Source organism: Xenopus tropicalis, chromosome 8 (assembly GCF_000004195.4).
Source record: "Xenopus tropicalis strain Nigerian chromosome 8, UCB_Xtro_10.0, whole genome shotgun sequence".
NCBI classification, from domain to species: Eukaryota; Metazoa; Chordata; class Amphibia; order Anura; family Pipidae; genus Xenopus; species Xenopus tropicalis.
This window is the reverse complement of record NC_030684.2, coordinates 89,134,192-89,155,463: the sequence shown is the minus strand read 5'-3', so window position 1 is coordinate 89,155,463 and position 21,272 is coordinate 89,134,192. Positions and strand designations below refer to the sequence as shown.

At 37.2% G+C, this 21,272-nt stretch overlaps 2 protein-coding genes across 4 annotated transcripts in view; one reads left to right on the top strand and one right to left on the bottom strand.

Annotated features, from left to right (window-relative positions):
* Nucleotides 1-417: 417 nt before the first annotated feature.
* Nucleotides 418-5,294, bottom strand: gskip (GSK3B interacting protein). 2 transcript variants are annotated; one of them, XM_012967890.3, is made up of 4 exons: nucleotides 5,151-5,294; nucleotides 4,747-4,783; nucleotides 3,270-3,530; nucleotides 418-1,943 (listed from the first exon to the last, which is right to left on the bottom strand). In XM_012967890.3, exons 3-4 carry the CDS (start codon nucleotides 3,525-3,527, stop codon nucleotides 1,782-1,784), a joined length of 420 nt encoding a protein of 139 aa, XP_012823344.1. In that variant the 5' UTR covers nucleotides 3,528-3,530; nucleotides 4,747-4,783; nucleotides 5,151-5,294; the 3' UTR covers nucleotides 418-1,781.
* Nucleotides 5,295-5,394: 100 nt separating this feature from the next.
* The window catches only part of atg2b (autophagy related 2B), a 49,292-nt gene continuing 33,414 nt past the window's right edge, over nucleotides 5,395-21,272 (top strand). Inside the window, exons 1-17 of one of the 2 annotated variants that reach the window (XM_012968637.3) lie at nucleotides 5,395-6,017; nucleotides 7,731-7,893; nucleotides 9,163-9,312; nucleotides 9,465-9,567; nucleotides 9,672-9,834; nucleotides 10,302-10,481; nucleotides 11,206-11,302; nucleotides 12,057-12,239; nucleotides 12,454-12,608; nucleotides 12,775-12,886; nucleotides 13,662-13,923; nucleotides 16,699-16,849; nucleotides 16,939-17,031; nucleotides 18,458-18,646; nucleotides 19,747-20,020; nucleotides 20,107-20,209; nucleotides 21,055-21,250. In XM_012968637.3, the coding sequence (XP_012824091.2) occupies nucleotides 5,856-6,017; nucleotides 7,731-7,893; nucleotides 9,163-9,312; nucleotides 9,465-9,567; nucleotides 9,672-9,834; nucleotides 10,302-10,481; nucleotides 11,206-11,302; nucleotides 12,057-12,239; nucleotides 12,454-12,608; nucleotides 12,775-12,886; nucleotides 13,662-13,923; nucleotides 16,699-16,849; nucleotides 16,939-17,031; nucleotides 18,458-18,646; nucleotides 19,747-20,020; nucleotides 20,107-20,209; nucleotides 21,055-21,250 (2,736 nt within the window). In that variant the 5' untranslated portion in view covers nucleotides 5,395-5,855. The remainder of the gene's footprint in view (nucleotides 6,018-7,730; nucleotides 7,894-9,162; nucleotides 9,313-9,464; nucleotides 9,568-9,671; nucleotides 9,835-10,301; nucleotides 10,482-11,205; nucleotides 11,303-12,056; nucleotides 12,240-12,453; nucleotides 12,609-12,774; nucleotides 12,887-13,661; nucleotides 13,924-16,698; nucleotides 16,850-16,938; nucleotides 17,032-18,457; nucleotides 18,647-19,746; nucleotides 20,021-20,106; nucleotides 20,210-21,054; nucleotides 21,251-21,272) is intronic. The other variant, NM_001079158.1, reaches the window with a different exon arrangement.

The following is a 21,272-nucleotide window of genomic DNA, read 5'->3' as shown; positions in this document are numbered from 1 at the left end:
GCTCTAATGATGTTCGGCGATTTCAAATCATGCCGCCACGTATGCCATCCCACCGGCGATAGACATGTTCGACGGTGGGATGTCATATCGGGGAGAGTAGTCGCCTGCAACAAGGGAGATTTGTCGTGGGCGACTAATCTCCCCGTGTACCAGAGCCCTTAAACTCCATGAAAAAGTAGTTAGAAATGCTTAAGGCAGGCAACAAAGAGAGGTCTAGTTTGCAGTCACACCAGACATCCTCAAATTTCCTTGAGGAAATAATATGTGATAAACAAAACTCAAAGTTAAATAAAAGCAGCAGTTCACAGAAATTCAGGGGCACTTCTAAAAGTTTCTTTGATCTCTCTGGAAAAAAAAGTATAAAACTACTGTTTGACACAAAGATTTGGGAGAAGAAAGAGCATTTCATACAGCTAGAAATATTTATGCAGTTTTATTATCATTCAAGACATGGCTGAACATAAGAAAATTAAAATTGCCCAGGTCAATGCGCCTGGCTATAGTTTAGAGAGAACTGGTTATGTTGAATTAGCACATGTACATTTGTTTACACATGTATTTTAACCCATATGCAGATTCTAAGTGCAGGACATGTCTCTGCAGTATTTCTACAGTCAACAGTATACCGTCCCCTGCTATTTAGTAATTACGCTAGGCTAATGTTACAGATGGATTTTTTTTTCTGTAGACCAAAAAAAAAAAACTGTAGTTTGTAAACAGCAACACTTTGGGGAAAGCGTCCGAATGCGTTTTTTTCGTAATGATCGATAGTTTTGCGATTTTTTCAGCGCCGCTGTGATTGTTCCGTATTTTGCACGACTTTTTAGTCACCGTTACAACTTTATCGTATATTTTCCGCAACTTTTTCGTCGCTGTCGCGAAAAATTCGGATTGGTTTTTCCGCCGTTTACAATTGCTCAATCCGAAAAAATCGCAACGGCGACGAAAAAATTGCGCAAAATGCAAAACAATCGTGACGGCGACAAAAAAAAAATCACAACATTTTCGTTTCCAATCCGGAATTCGGATTCGAGGCTTAGTAAATGTGCCCCTTTGTATATACTTCATCCTGTAACAATGCAAATGGAAACTAAGCAAGTACAGGGGATTTAAGTCAAAATAATACATGTGGTAAACTTACATCCATTAACACGAATATATATACCTACAGTGATATAAATTTAGCATCTGGTATAATGGCTATAAATCCAAATAAGTAGACTGACAAATTCCTATTATTATATGTTATATATCTTGCTGTACTATTAAAACCACAAATTATTCCTTTTTAACACAAATGAACGCACGAGCATGCCAAAGTATTCAGGACTCAAGAAATGTTGCTATATGTATGCAAGATTAAATCATTACAAAATGCATGGCAGTCTAAAGAAAGGACAGCATCATGCAACAGTAATCACCCAAAATTACAGTTTAATTCAAGATTAGGTGTCACTTCTGCAATACAGCAACATTATTGTAACACTTTGCTAGAGCAAGCTCAATAGAAACAGCAAATATGCAAAATATTTCCATAGAAGATAAGATCAGGGCACATAAACCTGCAGCAAATTATATGATTTGAGATTCCAACCAAAGATTAAAAACCATCCCTAACAGCTAGATTGAAGACTGTATTGTATGTATATATATATCCGAAACAGAAAACACTACGGTGGGTGCTGCAATGAGATGTTAAACTGAATGAGATGTTAAAAATAAATTAAAACTTGTGTATAAACATGGTTTTATATTAATAGGCAGATTTCTAAAGGAATCACTTATGACTGTCCATCTCTTTTCAGTGCTTCCAATCTCTGCAGAAGTGCATTTCCAAAGGCCTCCCGGTATGCTGGACTGAGAGAGTCCAATAAAGAGTAGACAGTCTCATGGTACTGGCTACACAGTCCTTCAGCAAGATGGTCAAATGCATAACCAGCCACCTGGAATAAAAAATGTAAAGACAATATTAGAATAAGATGAGCAGCAAAATAATACTTTTATTATTTTTACATTGTGTGCATTCACAATTAACCTTCTTTTTGAGTCAACACCATAGCCAGATTGATATCTGCCAGTGCCCCAGATACATCCCCCATGCCTAACCCCTAAAATACACATGTCTGGACATGTGCCAGTTAAGCCAATAACCTCATCCGCGAAATACTTCACAAAACTTAGATACAAGTATCCGGTGGCAGGCTGGGGTATTTAAAAAAAATTAAAAAATTGTTTTTGACATATCCTTTATAGAATAAGCCCATTTTTATTAAATTATTAATTTCATAAATGGACAAAAACTGCATTTTAAAAGGGATACTCATTTTAAAGGGAAAGGAAAGCCAAACTAAACATTCCCCTTTTAGGCTCAATCTGGATATTGGTGTACACCTTTTTTGTGGTAATACTTGTCTTCAAATTGCTTGTAAGTGGGCAAAGTGTAAGCCTTGGCTAACACCACTCCCCGCTCCTGCCTTGGTTGCCAATCGGAGCATAAGCATTAAATTCCTAGCTTGCTCAGTCTGGACTTTGTTTCGGGCAGGAGCATTTTGATAATGCACAATGGTAGGCAATGCAGGCCAGAAGGAGGACTGCACAATGCATATATGACAACTTACTACTTAAGAAAATGTCTAGCTATTTTATTTAAAATTTTTATATATATATATATATATATATATATATATATATATATATATATATATATATAAAGACTGAAACGCTGGATTTAATAAACCAAAAACTTTTCTCTATTATTGAACGTGTGTGCATAATTCCTATGAGTGCTGTGTCACTTGTACAAAATACATTTTGATTCCTGCACAAGCACCCAGGTATCAACTCTGGTTTATGGTGTGCTGCTTACTTGCTCCCTACACACACAGGGTTTCATACAAATGTATATAAAATGATATTTATTGAGAAAAAATAAAAAAAATAAACATAGCAAGCCTCAACATTTCAGTCCCCACTGGGACTTTCATCAGGAGGCAAAAACTGAAGCACTGAAACTGTACGTTTTTAGGGAGATCTGTGAATTTTCCTATTTTCCTATATTTTCTATTTTAAGCTTATTTTCACAATGGTGTAAAAAAATTATAGATTTAACTGTAGGAAGCAATGACCTGGAGAATTTAAAACCAATAAAACATAGTTGAGTAGTGATGGGCAAATTCGCTCATCACTATAGTTGAGTTGTGCTGAGACCATCTAGAATATGTAGCACAATGTACACATTTTCATATGTTGTACTCCTTCAAAACACTTACCCTTAACCCAGCATCAGTAAGTTCCAGGCAGTATCTGGTTCCTTCCTTTATCTCAACATTGATGTATGCAACATCCACAGCACATGGTAGAGTTTTTGAGACAAACATGTTGCCAACAGCAAACAGTACATCATTTACAATAGCTTCAGCCTCTAAACACATATCCTTTACATCAGTTCCTTCCAAATCTCTGAATTCAGACTCATCTTCATAAACAGTGTTAACTGGCAAATCCATTGGGTTGTAGTCGACCTCCATTTTCTAAAAAACAAACAAACAAAGTAGTTAAGGGAAATAGGATTAGACTAAATTAACAGTCAAAAAAGTCTGCACCAAAAACTGTATTTAAAAAAAAAAAAAATATTAATCTGCTTTGATAAGGTATTTCTGTACATACAAAAAATTAATAAAAAGAGAAGTGTGCCTTTAAGGTATTCTTTTGGTCAATTCTTCCAGTACTTTCTCCTGCTGTCAATGGAAAGCAGCCCATAGCTTTTCCACAAAAATCTGATTGCTACTACAACAAAGCAGCTTTTGTGCCATATGCCTTTAAATCATATCATACTTAAACTATTCATACACCTAAAGATCTGCTTGTTTGGCAAGAGTTTTCCCCTTTATGCCCATCTTAAGCAGGGTGCTGTCAGGCTGATCTGATCATTTGGCCCTCGAGCCAATGATCAAATTATAAATATGCAGGCCATCAGAAGAGGACTGCATCAAAGGGCTGATCCTGTCCTTGCTAAGACAGCAAAATCAAGCCTGCTCGATTGCTATCAGGATTTTTAATCATATAATATTGCTCCTATATACAGCCAATAAGCTGCTGAGCTGGTGTGGAAGGACAGAGTATGGTCACCTTAAGTGATTTTTCAAGAGCAATATATATCTCCCCTGAAGGCTAACTGGCAATCATTTCTACTGAATTCAACCTGCAGTGATTCAGCGCCTGAGTTGGAGAGCCTCCAGACACAGAAAATGCTGACCATCACTATGCATTATGCCCACCATATTTTAAAATATCACTAAATCATTCATAAACAGGCATAAAACAAACACAGAGATACTAAAATGCATATTTTAATATTTAATGAATAATTCATGTGTAATGAATAATCAACAGGAGACATTCAAATTCAGGATAAAGCTCCCAAAGTGCGATTGCTTCTATCAAGTACAAGTATGGGATCCCTTATCTGGAAACCCATTATCCAGAAAGCTCCGAATTACGGAAAGCCCGTCTCCCATAGACTCCATTTTAATCAAATAATTCAGAATTTGAAAACTGATTTCCTTTTTCTCTGCAGTAATAAAGCAGTACATTGTAATTGATCCTAATAAGATATAAATATTCCTTTTTGGATGCAAAACAATCCTATTGGGTTTAATTAATGTTTTATTGATTTTTTAGTAGACTTAAGGTATGGAGATCCAAATTATGGATCCAAATTACGGAAAGACCTCTAATCCGCCATACCCTTGGTCCCGAGTATTCTGGATAACGGGTCCTATACCTGTAAAGTAAAGAAGTCAACGTTAGCAAACTAAATGCTTAAATATTGATCCTTCCTACACACAATTCACATGGTCTCTAATTTTCATACAAATTGCTGACACAATAGATTGTACAATAATTTGCTTAGCAGTTCATATTCAGGACCAATTCTCAGGGAGGACAGGCAACGTCCTGCATGAGTCGCAGTATCTCCCAGTATTTTTTTCATAACGAAAGCAAATCGCGATTCTCTGGGACATAAGAGCAATTGCTGAACTATAACCAGAATATTATTTTCCAGAGTCATGCAGCGCCTGTGTATAGAAGTAAGGCGCTACGCCCCTGTCTGACTGCGACTCCTGCCAGCCTAGTTTTCACACTTTTACCTGTAATTATTTGCGTTAAAGGAGATTAGTCTTATCACGCAGATTCCAAACTACAGTACAATCAATGCCTTCCGCAGCTCTGGTTAAACCTTTACTTCCTGTTCATGCCGATTGCCACATTCACAATCATTAAGTAACCGTGACCGGGCACGCTAGGACTGGAGTTCCCATTGTGTGCCAAATTAAAAAATGGCGTCCGTAGAACTGTGTTGTTCTCACAACCTGGAAGTGATGTCATTGTTTATGTCTCGATCCCTGAGACAAGCTGATACGGAGTTATGGGAGAGTGAGAAGGCAGCTTTTTGGAATTGTTAGGATTATAAGCTTGTTGTATTGCTGCCAGTATTGCACTGTTATCCTCCTACCGAAACCCGACTAATGGAAGGGCTGAATCTCCGCGGCAACACTGAGCATGGACTTCAGATACAGCTGATTAACGTGGCTTGAAGGCCTTTAATAGAAATACGCAATATTGTGTGACTTTGGCAATACCCAGTGTGTTGGGTGAATGGTTAAATGAATGACGAGTTTAAGATGGATAAGTAATGGTCAATAGTTATGCATGCGAATCAAACAGACAAGCTAAGTGTGTGCATGACATGTGCAGGTTGTGTATGTTAGTTCTGGGTACTTAAATTAGCACCTAAATTCTGCTTAGGGTGACAGAGTTAATAGGGCTGTGTGATCTCCCATTCAGTAGTAATCATGCCTTGGCCCTTCTCTGAGTCCATCAAGAAAAGGGCCTGCAGGTACCTGCTGCAACGATATCTAGGGCACTTTCTTCAGGAAAAACTCAGCCTGGAACAGCTCACTTTGGACTTGTATCAAGGCACTGGCTCTCTGTCACAAGTTCCCTTGGACAAATGGGTAAGCCATGTAAATGACAATGTCTGAAATGCATTGATTGAAAATGAATTATCTTTCTATAAACATGGTGTTATAACAGTGGCACATAGTAATCTTAACAGAGTTAAAGGGGAATGGCCATAGACATAAAAATGCACCCATACTGTTGTAGATGCTCAATATTTAATTGTCTTAAAGAGGTGATTTAGATTTTTTGGTATAGTTTTTGAGATAAATGGTGCATTCATGTAACATTTATTGCTACAAACAGCTCAACCATTCTGTTTGTTAGTGCATTGCAGTTTACTGGAATGACGTTGAAGAATTCACAAATAAATTGGTAAATATGTGTATGTAAAAGTATAATAAAGACTATTAGTGAAACACATTTCAGTAGCCGTGTGTTATCCCTGCTTGAGAGAACATACCAGTTTAGTTCTTTATTATTGTTTTTTTTTTTCCAGTTGAAAGTGTTTCTAAGGGTAAAGACACACACTGGGCTACTAGTAGCAGCTACTTTTTCAAGGCTACTGATCTCCAGAAAATACCCTGCCATAGACAATACTGAGAATTTCCTCTGCTAAAGCACACGTAGAGACAATTATCAGTAAATGGTCAGCATTGTCTTTTTTTAGTAGCCACGACAAGTAGCTGCTACTAGTAGCTCTGTGTGTCTTCACCCTTAGTACCTTCTTGTCTATTCAGTAGCCCTTAAGTTCACACATTATGTTTTGTCACATTTTTCTGATGAAGTAACAAGGAGTAAATACAGAGAACTGTCCAATGTCATCTCTTATCATTAGCATGGTACACCTTAACAGTTGTAATTGTCCTCTAATTTTGCTGAAGCTACTTTTCTTCTACCCATTCAACTTGCTGGTTTGACTTCTTCTTCATTTGTGTTCTGTTTTGATTGATGGCATGGTGCAGCAAGATCAAAGGTTCCCAGCAGGAAAAGGGTTAAATTGGCTTGGTTTATTGCCACTTAGACTGAACTAGCAAGCTTTCTAATATTTCAAGAAAGGGCTGTAGTTGCTTAAAGCACAAGCACAAGCACACACATTCTTTTACATTCCTCCAAATCAAAATTTAAGGTACTTTATCTAATAATGTTCTGAATCATTGTTTGAAAGTGTTAGATTGTGGAATGTATTGAATCAATGAGTACTCCACTGTCCAATACTTAAGGCAGATACCTAACTTCTTGTTAAATTCAGGTTTTTTTGCAAAATAAGCTCATATTATACTATTTTATGCCTCCCTCTTGATATTTTACTGCATTTACTGAAGTGTTTTTCAGCCCTATGGAAACTAAAGACATTACTTTTCAGCAATATATATTTCCTATATATATATATTTCCTATTTTGTATGCTTAGACTTTACCAATCACTGAAACTTTGTTAATTAAGCTCATTTTTAATTGTATACATTGAGGAAAATAACTGATTAAGCACGTTTGATTTTTAACAAAAATCTCTTTTTTTATGAAGGTAAACTCTCAACCCACTTTTTTTTATTATTGAAATATTTAGAAAACGTTTTGGAATTTGAATGGAATGCAATTAGTTTCTAGAAATTAGTTTTCTATTTGATTGGTGCTTTACAACAATTGTAGTATTAATAGTTCCTTAAATAATAATTTTCTAATTACAGGTTTATTATAATGAAGTGTTGTAATATCACACATGAAGCAATGTGAACTATGCATTTATTATACTATTTTTCTATCTAGAGTCTAAATGAAATACTGGAGTCAGCAGATGCACCTTTGGAGGTTACAGAAGGTTTTATACAAGCCATCTCTCTCTCCATTCCATGGGGCTCCTTACTGCAGGATAATTGTGCACTTGAAGTGAAGGGACTCGAGATGGTCTTCAGGCCAAGACCTCGGCTAAGTAAGTAAACTTTTCATGATGATTTTTTATACTAGAAAAAACTGGAAAACGATAAGTAAAAGCAATATGTATATTATGAAGTGAAGTAGTTACTTTGTAGCACTCATAATTATGTGATGTGTGTTTTGTAGCAGGGGCACCAAGTAGTGTTTTGTTAATGAATATGTCTTTCATTTACTCAATATTGTCAGCAGATTAAGAATTTGGAAGCGGTTTAATGCAGACAAAGGTGGGTTAGGCACAAGGCTTCCTTGCGTAAAGTTGTCACCAGTGGTAGAGGACACATTCAGAGCTGCAAAAGATATAGCGTGACACAGACAGTTTGTCTTTCAGCAGAACTGTTTATGCTGGTAGTGGTATTATCTCCAAATCGCTCAACTGTCTTAAAGGAGAAGTAAAGGCTAATAAAGAGTTAATCTCAAACTGCAGGCGTACCTTCAGTTCTCTCAATAGTGCCCTTAAGTCTCCCCATATTTCACCCGTTCAGATGATCAGAAGCCTCATAGGAAAAAAAAAAAAAACGCTGAGCTCTGTAAAGAAAGTTCCCATAATGCCTCGCTCCTGCACCAAGACCGTTGTACATGCTCAGTGTGTAAGACTATGAGGAAGCTTCTTGCTGTTTGGCTCAGATCCACATTCCTAAGGGGGGGGGAGTGAGTTCTTAGCATTCTTGAGGGAGTGGGGAGCAGGAGAGGGGAGAGAGCTGCATGTCTCTGGCACAGGAAAACAAACAGACAAGAAATCCTGTTTCTTTTGAAAGAGAACGCTGTGCAGCATTTCTGTAAGTACTTATGGCTGTATTTAGTAATCTAGTTTTTATCTTTCCTTCTCCTTTAAGGCTAAATTTTGTCATAATACAACTATAATGGGGAGATTTATCAATGTTCATGTTTGATTCTTTTTTAGGATTCAAGTTTTTTGTGCTAAAAAAAAACTTGAAATCAAATTATTTTTTAAAAACTCGAATGTCTGGTATTACCCGAAAACTTGAATGTAAAAATTTGCCCTCTAAAAGCTTGCGAGTTTCTGTAGAAGTCAATGGGAGTTGACCCAGGCAACGTCAAGCCATATTTTTAAACTCAAAAAATTTGAGGTATTTCAGTTTTTTATTTGAACAAGTTTTCCTTATTAATAAATAAGCGAGCATTCGATATGCAAGTTTATTTGGTTTAGAAAAACAACCTCAAATTCACAAACTCGAAAAAAGATAAATAAGCACATTACAGTGACTGTATCTTTTCAACGTAATTTGCTGTTCTGTCACTTCAGGATCAGGATCTGAGCCCATGTATTGGTCAAGTTTTATGACCAGTAGCATGCAGCTTGCTAAGGAGTGTCTGAGCCAGAAACTGACAGATGAACAAGAAGCATCTCAGCCATTTGAGGGACTGGAGAAATTTGCAGAGACCATTGAAACAGGTAAGTTGAAAATAAGAACATATTCTTTGTTACAAAAAAAATGTAACAATGCATGAATGTAGTTTACCCTAAATATTCAGTTCTGATTCACCTTCTAAAATGTTATCAAAGTATATTAAAATAAAGCAATATTTGTGATCTTTTTGTTTTAGTCTTAAGGAGGGTCAGAGTCACTTTCATTGATACAGTGTTTAGAATAGAAAATATTCCAGAAAATTCTAAAACGGGTACAGCACTTGAAATTCGAATCAGCAGGTGAGAACACATAAGTTTAATAAATTTGACTGCAATTACATTATTTTAATACTATAAATATTTTTTAAGAATTACTACTTTTCTTGCCATGTTTTTTCTTGTAGAATTATGTACTCTGACGAGACAGCAGATGATCACTCTGGAGTGAATGTGCATCAGCCCTCAGCATTTGCCCATAAAGCTTTAGAACTTGGTGGGGTTTCCATTTTTTGGGATGAATTTCCAGCATCTGCAAAATGTTCCCCTGTGTGTTCTACATCACAGGTGGTAAGGCATATGCAAGTTTTGTATTTTGTGCAGTGGGTAGGCCCTTTAGATATTTAAGATGCTTATTACCAGTAGGTTAGCTTGTTTATCTTTGTACCCCTCAATGAACAGTTTTTAAACTGCTTTCATTTAAGTGATCCACAAGGAAATGGGTTCTTCAATAAAAATGACATTTCTTTTTTTCTATATACCATTCTACTCCTTCCTTAACCCCCTACCAATGAAATGCATATTTATACTTATGTATATCTATTCGATATTCTAACCTAATTGGTATTTCACTTTACATTGACTAGAGAAACCTTGAGATAGACCACAATGAATGGTTTTGTGATTCCGGTAGGAATATGTTAGAGTGCAGCCTTTGGTTTAGTTCAAATTTTTGCCTGCTGGAGGAAGTTAATGTATAAATCTGGGTATCTTTTAAATAAGATATACATACTTGTAACTTATTTTCCCATTGCTAGGAAAATGAGCCAAAATTATCACCCAGCTGGAACCCAAAGCCTGTATTTGAGCCACATCCGCAATTCACTAGAAATGTACCAGAGGTTGCCCATTCAGGACCTGTACAAATTGCAACATTGCTTGGCAAAATTGAGCTGGGCCTGATTCTCAAGCAAAAAGAAGTACTTCTGGGAACTAAGGTAAAAACTGCCTCTTAAGGAGGGTATTTTTATACATGTACCTCTATGGCAGAAATGAAGACATTTAAAGGGAGCTGTGATCTCTATGGACATAAATGTTTGGGTGCTGATTTTTAACATTCATCAACTATGTTGTCTAAGCACACTTCTATGTATTCATAGAAGTAAAAAAAACATTATACTGTATCTACAAGAATTGATATTGTCCATTATTATTACTCAGCTGCATTGTGTGTGTGTATGTCTTGCAAGGAAGTCATGTAGCACAGTGCTTAGGTGTTGGAATGAGGAGGACACAGGCGTCTTTATGTTATTGTTTAACAGAACCTTTTCTATTTTTTGTTTGTCCATAGAATAAGGGCTGTGACAGACTAATCTCCCCGAAATGCCATCCCACCGGCGAGAATGTAAATCGCTGGTGGGATGGCATATGTGACGCAGCGATTTGCCGAAGTCACGGAAGTTTCCTCTCAAGGCAACTAATCTCCCCTATATGCCATCCCACCGCCGATTTACATTCTCGCCGGTGGGATGGCATATAGGGGAGATTAGTTGCCTGTGACAAGGGAGATTTGTTGCGCGGCGACTAATCTCCCCGTCTGTCATGGCCCTAAGAATAATTTGTGGCTCTAACAGACGTGTCATGCTGAGATGGAAAACAATTAGCAGTATGTTGTTTTTTGCAATATTTTAACTGTATTTTGGTTTTCTAACTTTTCTTTAGCTTGATGTGGATGGTCGCATTGGTTCTTTTCATTTCTTCCTTTCTCCACGTCAAGTTCACCACCTTCTTGACTTGGTGGCAGCAATTGCTGGTCCAGGTGAGCATAGCACCCCATTTGCTTCAGCTATAAAATAATTTCATGTGCATTTTTGCTAATAAAGATGCTCTATAGAAGGCAATGCATATTTAATATAGTTAAGTGGCTTATAAAATATCCACTACTGAGTAGCAGTGATCAAAATGCAGGAGATTGTTGCAGATCTCTTCCCATATAAGACAGTGAATGCACCATAAGTAGACTCAGACTAGCAACTGATACCTCAAAATAGACAGTACTTTAAAGGACATGTACACCCTAAATATTCCTACCATGTGCATAAATTGGGCATATCTCCCCCGCACAAATGGCATCATTTGTGTATACTGCATATATCCTCTCCATTCGCCAGCACCATCACATTTACCTAAAACAAAAAGCAGCTTTTAATCTATGATAATCTCTTTGGTCAGATTTATTTTTTGCCGTTTTATACACCTCATCTGTCGTCCGATGCACCACATTCTCACAGGGTTTAAACTGTGTGCACTATAATTATATTGTTTCACTTGTTGTGCCAGCTGTGAAATCAGCCCCACACCAGCAAGGGTAGAGTTAGGGTCCACCTCTGAGCTATAAAGGGATCAAGAGATCTCCTTATTTTTCCTCTGTATCATGCTGTAGTTTATCAGTTTACCAAGTACACAAAACCAGCCTGGTTATTAGGGCTGGAGTGTTATTCTTTTAGGAAAAACAAGTGCCCCAGGTTCTTAGTTTTACAGAATCTAATATTTCTGATAATTGCCATTTGCAGAAAGCTCTGGCCGGACACCATTATCTAACAAAGAAAGAAGGAATCGCCCAATGCAGCAGGAGGATGAATTTCATATACAAATGGAGCTAAATCGGTATATACGGAAAGAGCCTGTACCCGGAGGAGTGTCCTCTGAGCACAGCTTTTATGAAAGTGATACTGCGAAAACCCCCTCTAGTCATGGTAAGTACTGTCCTTTTGTAGAAAACCATAAATGATACACCCCAGTGCTAAATAATGATACATTTAAGGCACTGGCCATATATTGTAAAACCAAAGAGTATCTATTTACATTATTGCTTAATTCATTTAAAGTTCTGTTTCATTTGCACATCATGGTGTGTGACTTGGTAATACATTGTAGCACACGATTAAAGTGGTTTCTTTTCTGCCCTAGATGAAGAAGTTTTCTTCTCAATGGCAGATATGGACACTTCTCATAGTCTTTCTACACTTCCGCCTCTTGGAGATCCAAATACAGTAGACTTAGACCTGTCTTTACCAAGTACTTACACTAATACTCCAGCAGGATCACCTCTGGGCCCCACCATGGTATGTGTTATTTTGTCAATGCATTATTTAAACCCTTTGCAGGTTACCATACCTAATTATGTTTGGAACTATTCTTCAGAGCTATGGATTGTTTTGAGACTGTAAAAACAAATATGCAAATCATCACTACCAGTGCCTGGTAGATTTTTATAACTGTTTTGTTTAGCTGCAGCATGCTTGGGGTGACTATCACGAACATCATAAACTAGAAGAACATTTAATGAGAGGAACGTCTTTCAGACATCCCATTGTTCACCCAAACTCTCTCAGAAGGACTTGTGAGTAAATATGATCTGATTTGCCAATTGTTACATGGTTGTGTTTTTTAGCACAACAGGCTAGCTTTCAAGGGAAAACTTCTAGCTGACTCCTATAAAAAAACACCCTCTTGAAATATGTAGTCTTAAAGGAGAAGGAAAGTAATTTTGGCATTTTACTGCCAATAGATTAGCCACATTAGTGCTACCTAGAATGCTATATTTATTCTGCAGAAAGCTTTACCATACCTGAGTAAAGAGCCCTAGAAGTTCCCTCCATTTGTTTAAGAAAACAGTTGCTATTTTAGCTTTGTCTCTGTAGCTTCCTGCTGCTGCTCTAGCTGTTTGTAGCTGCCGATCCACCATGTGGGTAAATGATGCACTGGCAGATAAGAAAGTGAAGAGGAACTTTAGCCACTCTTCACCTGTTGCTGTTCTGTCCATTCATACCAAGGGACGATCTGAGATATTGTACAGAATAATCTTGTTTATGGCCCCCAAATGAAAACACCCCTGTTTTCCTGACAGTACTCACCCCTTTCAATCAATAAAAATACAGCTTTTACTTAGCATTAGAAGGAAGCATATATTAACACCTTGTGGATATTTTAAATGAAGGATAAGATATACAGTCCTTAAATAGAAAAAATTATAGAGCCACTTTAAGAATTCTGTTTGCAGGGATCCTTTAATTTGGTGTCTAATATTCATTAAGTATACATATATAAATTTTAAACTAATTTTAGGATTCTTTGTTGCTTTTTTTAAAAAAAAAAAAATTTTCCTCACTCTGCAGCATTGCCATCCCGTTCTGTGTCCATGGATGAATCCAGACCTGAGCTTGTATTCCGACTTGCCATAGGCTCTTTATCGGTGTCTGTTCTTCACATTGACCCTCTTCCACCAACTGAAACCAACTCTACTACTAACCCCCTTACACCCATGTCACATGATTTCTTCAGCCACATTGAGAAATTGGATCCAATAACATTTCCAAAGGACGACTTCTTATGTTTTCGCAATATTTTTGCTGATGCATGTCCTTATGATCATCTTAGGTAGGATTTTTTTGCTGATACTAATAGATGGTTACTTTATTGCCCTTTACAGCTGGAACACTTTCTGTACTAGAAAATTTTACTTTTTTGTGACATCTTAAAATAGTTAATAGAATAGCCAAATGCAACTAATTTAGTACATAAACTGTTGATAATTCAAAAGGCTTAGTGGAAAATTACAGTTCAGTCGGCATGCTGCAAGTATGTGCTGATTGAAGTACTGTGTCAGTATACATCTATTTTTTTCTTGCATTCTTACTGCTCACATAGTGGCTGTTCTTGTTTGAACACCACTGATTTACAGTGGTGTGAAAAACTATTTGCCCCCTTCCTGATTTCTTATCCTTTTGCATGTTTGTCACACTTAAATGTTTCTGATCATCAAACACATTTAACTATTTGTCAAAGATAACACAAGTAAACACAAAATGCATTTTTTAAATGAGGGTTTTTATTATTTAGGGAGAAAAAAAATCCATGGTTCTGTGTGAAAAAGTAATTGCCCCCTGAACCTAATAACTGGTTGGGCCACCCTTAGCAGCAATAACTGCAATCAAGTGTTTGCGATAACTTGCAACAAGTCTTTTACAGCACTCTGGAGGAATTTTGGCCCACTCATCTTTGCAGAATTGTTGTAATTCAGCTTTATTTGAGTGTTTTCTAGCATGAACCGCCTTTTTAAGGTCATGCCACAACATCTCAATAGGATTCAGGTCAGGACTTTGACTAGGCCACTCCAAAGTCTTCATTTTGTTTTTCTTCAGCCATTCAGAGGTGGATTTGCTGGTGTGTTTGGGTCATTGTCCTGCTGCAGCACCCAAGATCGCTTCAGCTTGAGTTGACGAACAGATGGCCGGACATTCTCCTTCAGGATTTTTTGGTAGACAGTAGAATTCATGGTTCCATCTATCACAGCAAGCCTTCCAGGTCCTGAAGCAGCAAAACAACCCCAGACCATCACACTACCACCACCATATTTTACTGTTGGTATGATGTTCTTTTTCTGAAATGCTGTGTTACTTTTACGCCAGATGTAACGGGACACGCACCTTCCAAAAAGTTCAACTTTTGTCTCGTCGGTACACAAGGTATTTTCCCAAAAGTCTTGGCAATCATTGAGATGTTTTTTAGCAAAATTGAGACGAGCCTTAATGTTCTTTTTGCTTAAAAGTGGTTTGCGCCTTGGAAATCTGCCATGCAGGCCGTTTTTGCCCAGTCTCTTTCTTATGGTGGAGTCGTGAACACTGACCTTAATTGAGGCAAGTGAGGCCTGCAGTTCTTTAGATGTTGTCCTGGGGTCTTTTCTGGCCTCTCGGATGAGCTGTCTCTGCGCTCTTGGGGTAATTTTGGTCGGCCAGCCGCTCCTGGGAAGGTTCACCACTGTTCCATGTTTTTGCCATTTGTGGATAATGGCTCTCACTGTGGTTCGCTGGAGTCCCAAAGCTTTATAAATGGCTTTATAACCTTTACCAGACTGATAGATCTCAATTACTTTTGTTCTCATTTGTTCCTCAATTTATTTGGATCTTGGCATGATGTCTAGCTTTTGAGGTGCTTTTGGTCTACTTCTCTGTGTCAGGTAGCTCCTATTTAAGTGATTTCTTGATTGAAACAGGTGTGGCAGTAATCAGGGTTGACTACAGCCTGGGGTTGACTACAGAAATTGAACTCAGGTGTGATAAACCACAGTTAAGTTATTTTTTAACAAGGGGGGCAATCACTTTTTCACACAGGGCCATGTAGATTTGGAGTTTTTTTTCTCCCTTAATAACGTAAACCTTCATTAAAAAACTGCATTTTGTGTTCAATTATGTTATCTTTGACTAATAGTTAACGGTTTTTGATGAGCGGAAACATTTAAGTGTGACAAACATGCAAAAGAATAAGAAATCAGGAAGGGGGCAAATAGTTTTTCACACCACTGTATATAAATTTTTCCCCTTGGATCAGCACTCTGTCTTCTGTCTCCATGACTGCTGTCATTCTCTGTTTACTGTCAGCGAGCGATGCAAGCAGCTCTTTAGGAACAGCTGCAGAGTGAACTGAAAGGAATGCAAGTTTGAAGGTAAATATCCTGCAAACAGAATAAAATAGATGTAACTGCTAAATGCAAAATTGACACATTCTTGCAATATCTACCATTCATGGAAGGTTATTCTACTCCTTAAGCTAAGAGATGCATTAGAGAAAGTGGCCTTTGATATTAGATTCTTGAGTTCATATTGATGCACAGAGTAGGTGTCTGAAGAGAGGTATGACTTGTTATAACATTTTTTCAGTGCCAGTTATCTTTATTTCACTTTAACTTTTTTCACTTATTTTATAAAGGCAAATTCAAGAAATTCAAGATTAAGGCTAATGCCACACAGGCAGATTCTCAGCCTGCAGATAAATACATTAGCCTTAGATAGACTTCAAACACATTTTCACATTCACCTCTTATCTCCATATATAATGAAAGGCACTAGGTTTACCCAGTAACCAAACTTAGTGCCTTTTATTACATAACCCCATTAAGCTTTAAGCACAGGGTGACTTATAGTTTTGGAAGTATAACTGGTTTTATTAGTGCCAATTGACATAAAGATATATCTTGAAATATATTAACAACACAATATTTGTAAAAGATCTGTAATGAAAAATGATTACCTTAATGAAACCATTTTGGTAAACATTGCATACCATTTTCAGATACCAAATGTTACTTTTATGTGCTATAGTAACCCATTTAGAAACCAACCAACACCCTTAACTTGTTTTCTTGCATCCTAAAAGATTTATAGGTACAGATATAAAAATCTCCCATGAGCAACGGCAGAGGTCTGGTTTGCGGAGTTTCAGCACTGATGTCTGTATTGGCTATACTGAACTCCTAGAGTGCCTCTTTCCTACTGATTCTCAGTCTGTTCCTCCTCAATACACAGAGGTAAAAATAAATTATATTATTCTTTTTTAATAGCATGATAGAAAGTTAGCAGTGTTCTCACAATCAGTTTTTATTATGTTTTATTTTAGCTGCTAAGATTTGACTGTGATAAAACTGGCGAAACTCGCACCTCTCCATGCATCCATCTATACTATAAACATTCTGAAAACAGAGGGCCCCAGGTAAGGGGATGTGGGGTTTACAAATGCTGTATTCAGTTTGCTTAAATATTGTTTGTTTATGCTCTCTGCACATACCCCTTGTTCTTACACTATAAAAGGTCAGTTCTTCTCCAGGTCTGTTAATTGACTGCCTTGTTCTGCCTGTTACATTTTTTCAGAAGCCAGAACCAGCAGCACATACAATAGAAACAGACCTCATATGCTGCTTTCAATCTAAGTTAAAGGAACAGTAACACCAAAAAATTCAAGTGTATAAAAGAAATTCCAATATAATGTACTGCTGCCCTGCACTGGTACAACTGGTGTGTTTGCCTCAGAAACACTACTAAAGTTTATATAAAGAATGCAGCTGTGTAGCCATGGGTGCAGCCATTCAAACAAGAAAAGGCACAGGCACTTAGCAGATAACAGATAAAACACTATTGTATTCTACAGAGCTTTTCTGTTATCTGCTATGTAACCTGTGCCTTTTCTCCTTTTTTCCAGCTTGAATGGCTGCCCCCGTGGCTACACAGCAGCTTATTATATATAAACTATAGTAGAGTTACTGTAGCAAACGCACAACTTTTACCAGTACAGGGCAACAGTACATTATATTTCATTTACTTTAAAACTCTTTAATTTTTCGGTGTTACTGTTCCTTTAAGTTTATAGAGTTGGTTCAAATTACAGTTTTGGTTAGGATGTCTCCTTTCTGGTCACCATAAACAAACAACTACAGTACAGATACTTTTTTTAACACACACACACACACACACACACACATATTCACATTTCACGTATTTTTTAACCACTACTTTTAAAGGGACAGTTGGCAGTAAGTTTAACTTTATCTGTGATTCGTTTTTTTTATTTTCTTGGTGTTTGAACTTTTTAACCCTCCTGTTCAGCTTTTTTCCAACCAGTTCCCCTGACAACCAGATACAAGTTAAGAGACCAATAATGTCAAAAATGTAAAATACTATTTTAATATTTTAAATTGGCATTTGACCCCTATTTTTTTCTTCCTGTATAAGAACTATCTGTTATCTGCTGTCTAAACATGCACCTTTTGCTTTAGGGTCATGGCCTGTGGGGAGATTAATCACCTGCAGTCAGTCTTGTCTACCGCAAGTGACTAATCTACCCAAAATGACCTCCAACGACATAAAAGTGAATTGCCAGTGGGAAGGCAAATGCGCCGCTTTGTTTTCCAAAGTTTCCTCCCCAAAGGGGTTGTCCCTCTTTGCATGTAGTGATTTTTTAGTTAGCAGCACTACGCACAGGAGAGACAGAAGGGAGCTTTGAGTTACAGAGAGGACTAGGGAGCCCTGCTTATTAGAAAAATCCCCTATTTAAACAAAATATCATTCATGTATACAGGGTACAGATATATTAACCTATATAGTAATGTCTATGTTAATATAGTATTTTTATACTTTTATAGGGTAGCTCGGGAAGGCTAAATTCTGCACCTCGGAGATCCGAACTACAGATTAAATTATCGCCTTCCTCTTGTGAGTTGGACATCAGTATAGTCGACAGATTAAATTCACTCCTTCAGGCTCAAAAAATGGGGACAGTTGAAATGATGACATCTCATTTGTACACCTCTTACAACAAACACATCAGTCTGGTGGGTATTGGCTCTTTTCATATGTATTAAAATATATTCCCATCTATAGAACAAAGTAAAAGTTATTGGTTGGAGAGTTTATGTATGTATGTAAAACTATTCAAAGAAAAAATATTGGAAATTCTTAAAATGTTTTGATTGTGGAGAAAGCAATTGACTGTTTGTTGCTTAGCTTGTTTGAAACATCTGTGTACATGTTTTCTCTTTTCTTGCAATGCGCCATAGAGTGTTTCTGCAATAGGGTGGAATGATGCAGTCTTATAAGTCAGAAAGGCAGGAGTGTAATTTATAGGGTTAACTGATGACAGATTAATGCTCCGCATTTTTGAAACCACTAGGCATGTTTTGTCCTTTCTCATCATGACCTGCTGAGTAGTTCAGTGATGCTATGGAATGGTGCAGTAAATGGATTGTATCATTTAAAGGGTCATAAATGTACCATAAAAACATGATGTTTTTCCTATGTATCTGAACCTTTACTAAAAGAAATTGCAGTGACAAAATTCTAGATATTTTGTGCATAAAGCTGCTAAATAATGCCCTCCCTTTAGAGATTTGTTTAAACAAATCAGATATTTTGCAATATACTCAAGCTGGCCAATCACATTAAAGTCATCCCTGGTCTGGCCAGTCCTACCCTCACTTTTATCTAAATCATTAAGAATTCTACCAACTCATTACACATTTCTAACAGGGTCTAAGTTTTACCTGCAACTTGCTTTCCAAAGTTTAAACTCCCAAATTGTTGCTCATTTTATTGGCTACCACTGGGATCACCTGACAGTTGAAAATGCTAGGAGAGAGTATTTGTAATACTTAATGCACTAAATGTATTGAAAATGTGTGAGTGCATGGAATGTCTTGTCTTTGTCTGTACCCAGAGGAAACACAAGCATGGGGAGATCATTTGCAGATAGTTCCCTTTGTGAAATGGAACATTGGACTCCAGTGCTGAAATGCAGAAATGCTAAGCACTGCTTCCCACATTTTGTTTTTATCTATGTGTATTTTTGGAAGGATCTGTGTTGACTGCTGTTATAGTGGCTAATGAGCTGACATCTTGAAACATTTGGTAAAACTCGGGTTTTGGTTGTTTACAGCACAAAGCATTTGCAGAAGTCTTCTTAGATGATTCCGGATCGCCTGCTAACACACGAGTTTCAGTGATGGTCTCTGCACCAGTATTAAATCTTGCTGTACGTTTCCCTATACCTGACCTCCGATCAGACCAGGAACGTGGCCCATGGTTTAAGAAATCCCTCCAGAAAGAAATCCTACACTTAAAATTTTCAGATGTAGAATTTAAAACTGAGATTTTTGATGGTTCAACACCAGAACAAATGAAACTTGAACTGACCTTTAAAGAGTTAAGTGGTATGTATGCTAAATACATTTTTAAATAAAACACAGCATTCAGGACTGTGGAATCTAATACATTTTCTATCTTTTGCATTCTTCAGGAGCCTTTCAAGAAGATAGTGACAAGCCTCAGATCAATTTTTTCAGAGTATGCAGTACCCTTGATGGTGATATTACATCATCAGACAATTTTGACTGGCCAAGGTTTGATCATGATTTATCGGTACTTATATTTGGTTATAAAGGCAAAAGAGAGGGGAGGGGGTGGGGTACATTTTCATATCCTCAAATATTCTCGATTTTCCTTTTGACTTTACAGAGACTAGATGTTGCAGTTTCTACCAGAGCATGCAAACAAAAGGAATTCTGGGAATGAATTCCAAACTCCTAAAAACAAAATCCCATTTACATGGGTTTATCCTATAGGCTAAAGCTAATCCACTGAGTTTTAAAGCAAAAGCCAGGATAATAGTTGATCAGTTTACCAGAGCATGCATGATCTTATTTTATTAAAGGGGTAGTGTACCCCTTATTCAACATGAGTTTTTCTGAACATACTTTTTGCTTCTTGTTTTAATCAAAAGCAAACTCGGTATTTTGTTGAGCCCTTTTGTTGAGTCATTGAGCTAAACAGGGCAAACAGGAAAATTGATGTCACTCCATGTTTGGTCTTTGCAAGGTAGATAATTAGATTATTAGTATTCAACCCCCTCCCTTCACATTGTTGTCACTGTTCTGTAAGCATGAGTCCACTATGTGGGTGGATTATCTGTTAACTGCTAATATTGGTCATAATCTAATCATCTACCTCACAAGGACCAAACGTGGTGTAGCTACAGCTTACCTGTTTCTTCTGTTTAGCTCAAGAAATAAAAAAAAATGGGACAGTTCTCAGCTAATCAGGCAGACAAGATTGTGGGCATGATGTAAAAATATAAATCTAGAGAGAAAGCAAAGCCAAACCCTATTACAAGCGTATTTTCATTTAAAAAGTTCCATTTTGCCATAGACTGTTTCTGGCTAAACCAGCATTTTAATTGTTATTAAAGGATTGTGCTGAAAATCAACCCAGTAGCCGTCCACTCAATCTTAGAGAGAATTGCTGCAGAAGAGGACGATGAGGCAGATGGGCGCTTTCAAGAGGATGATGAAGGTGCCTCTCACTCCCTGAAAGATGTATGTGACCTCAGACGTCCAGAGCCTTCTCCGTTCTCCTCTAGAAGAGTCATGTTTGAAAATGAAGAGGTACAGAAATATAAATTGAATC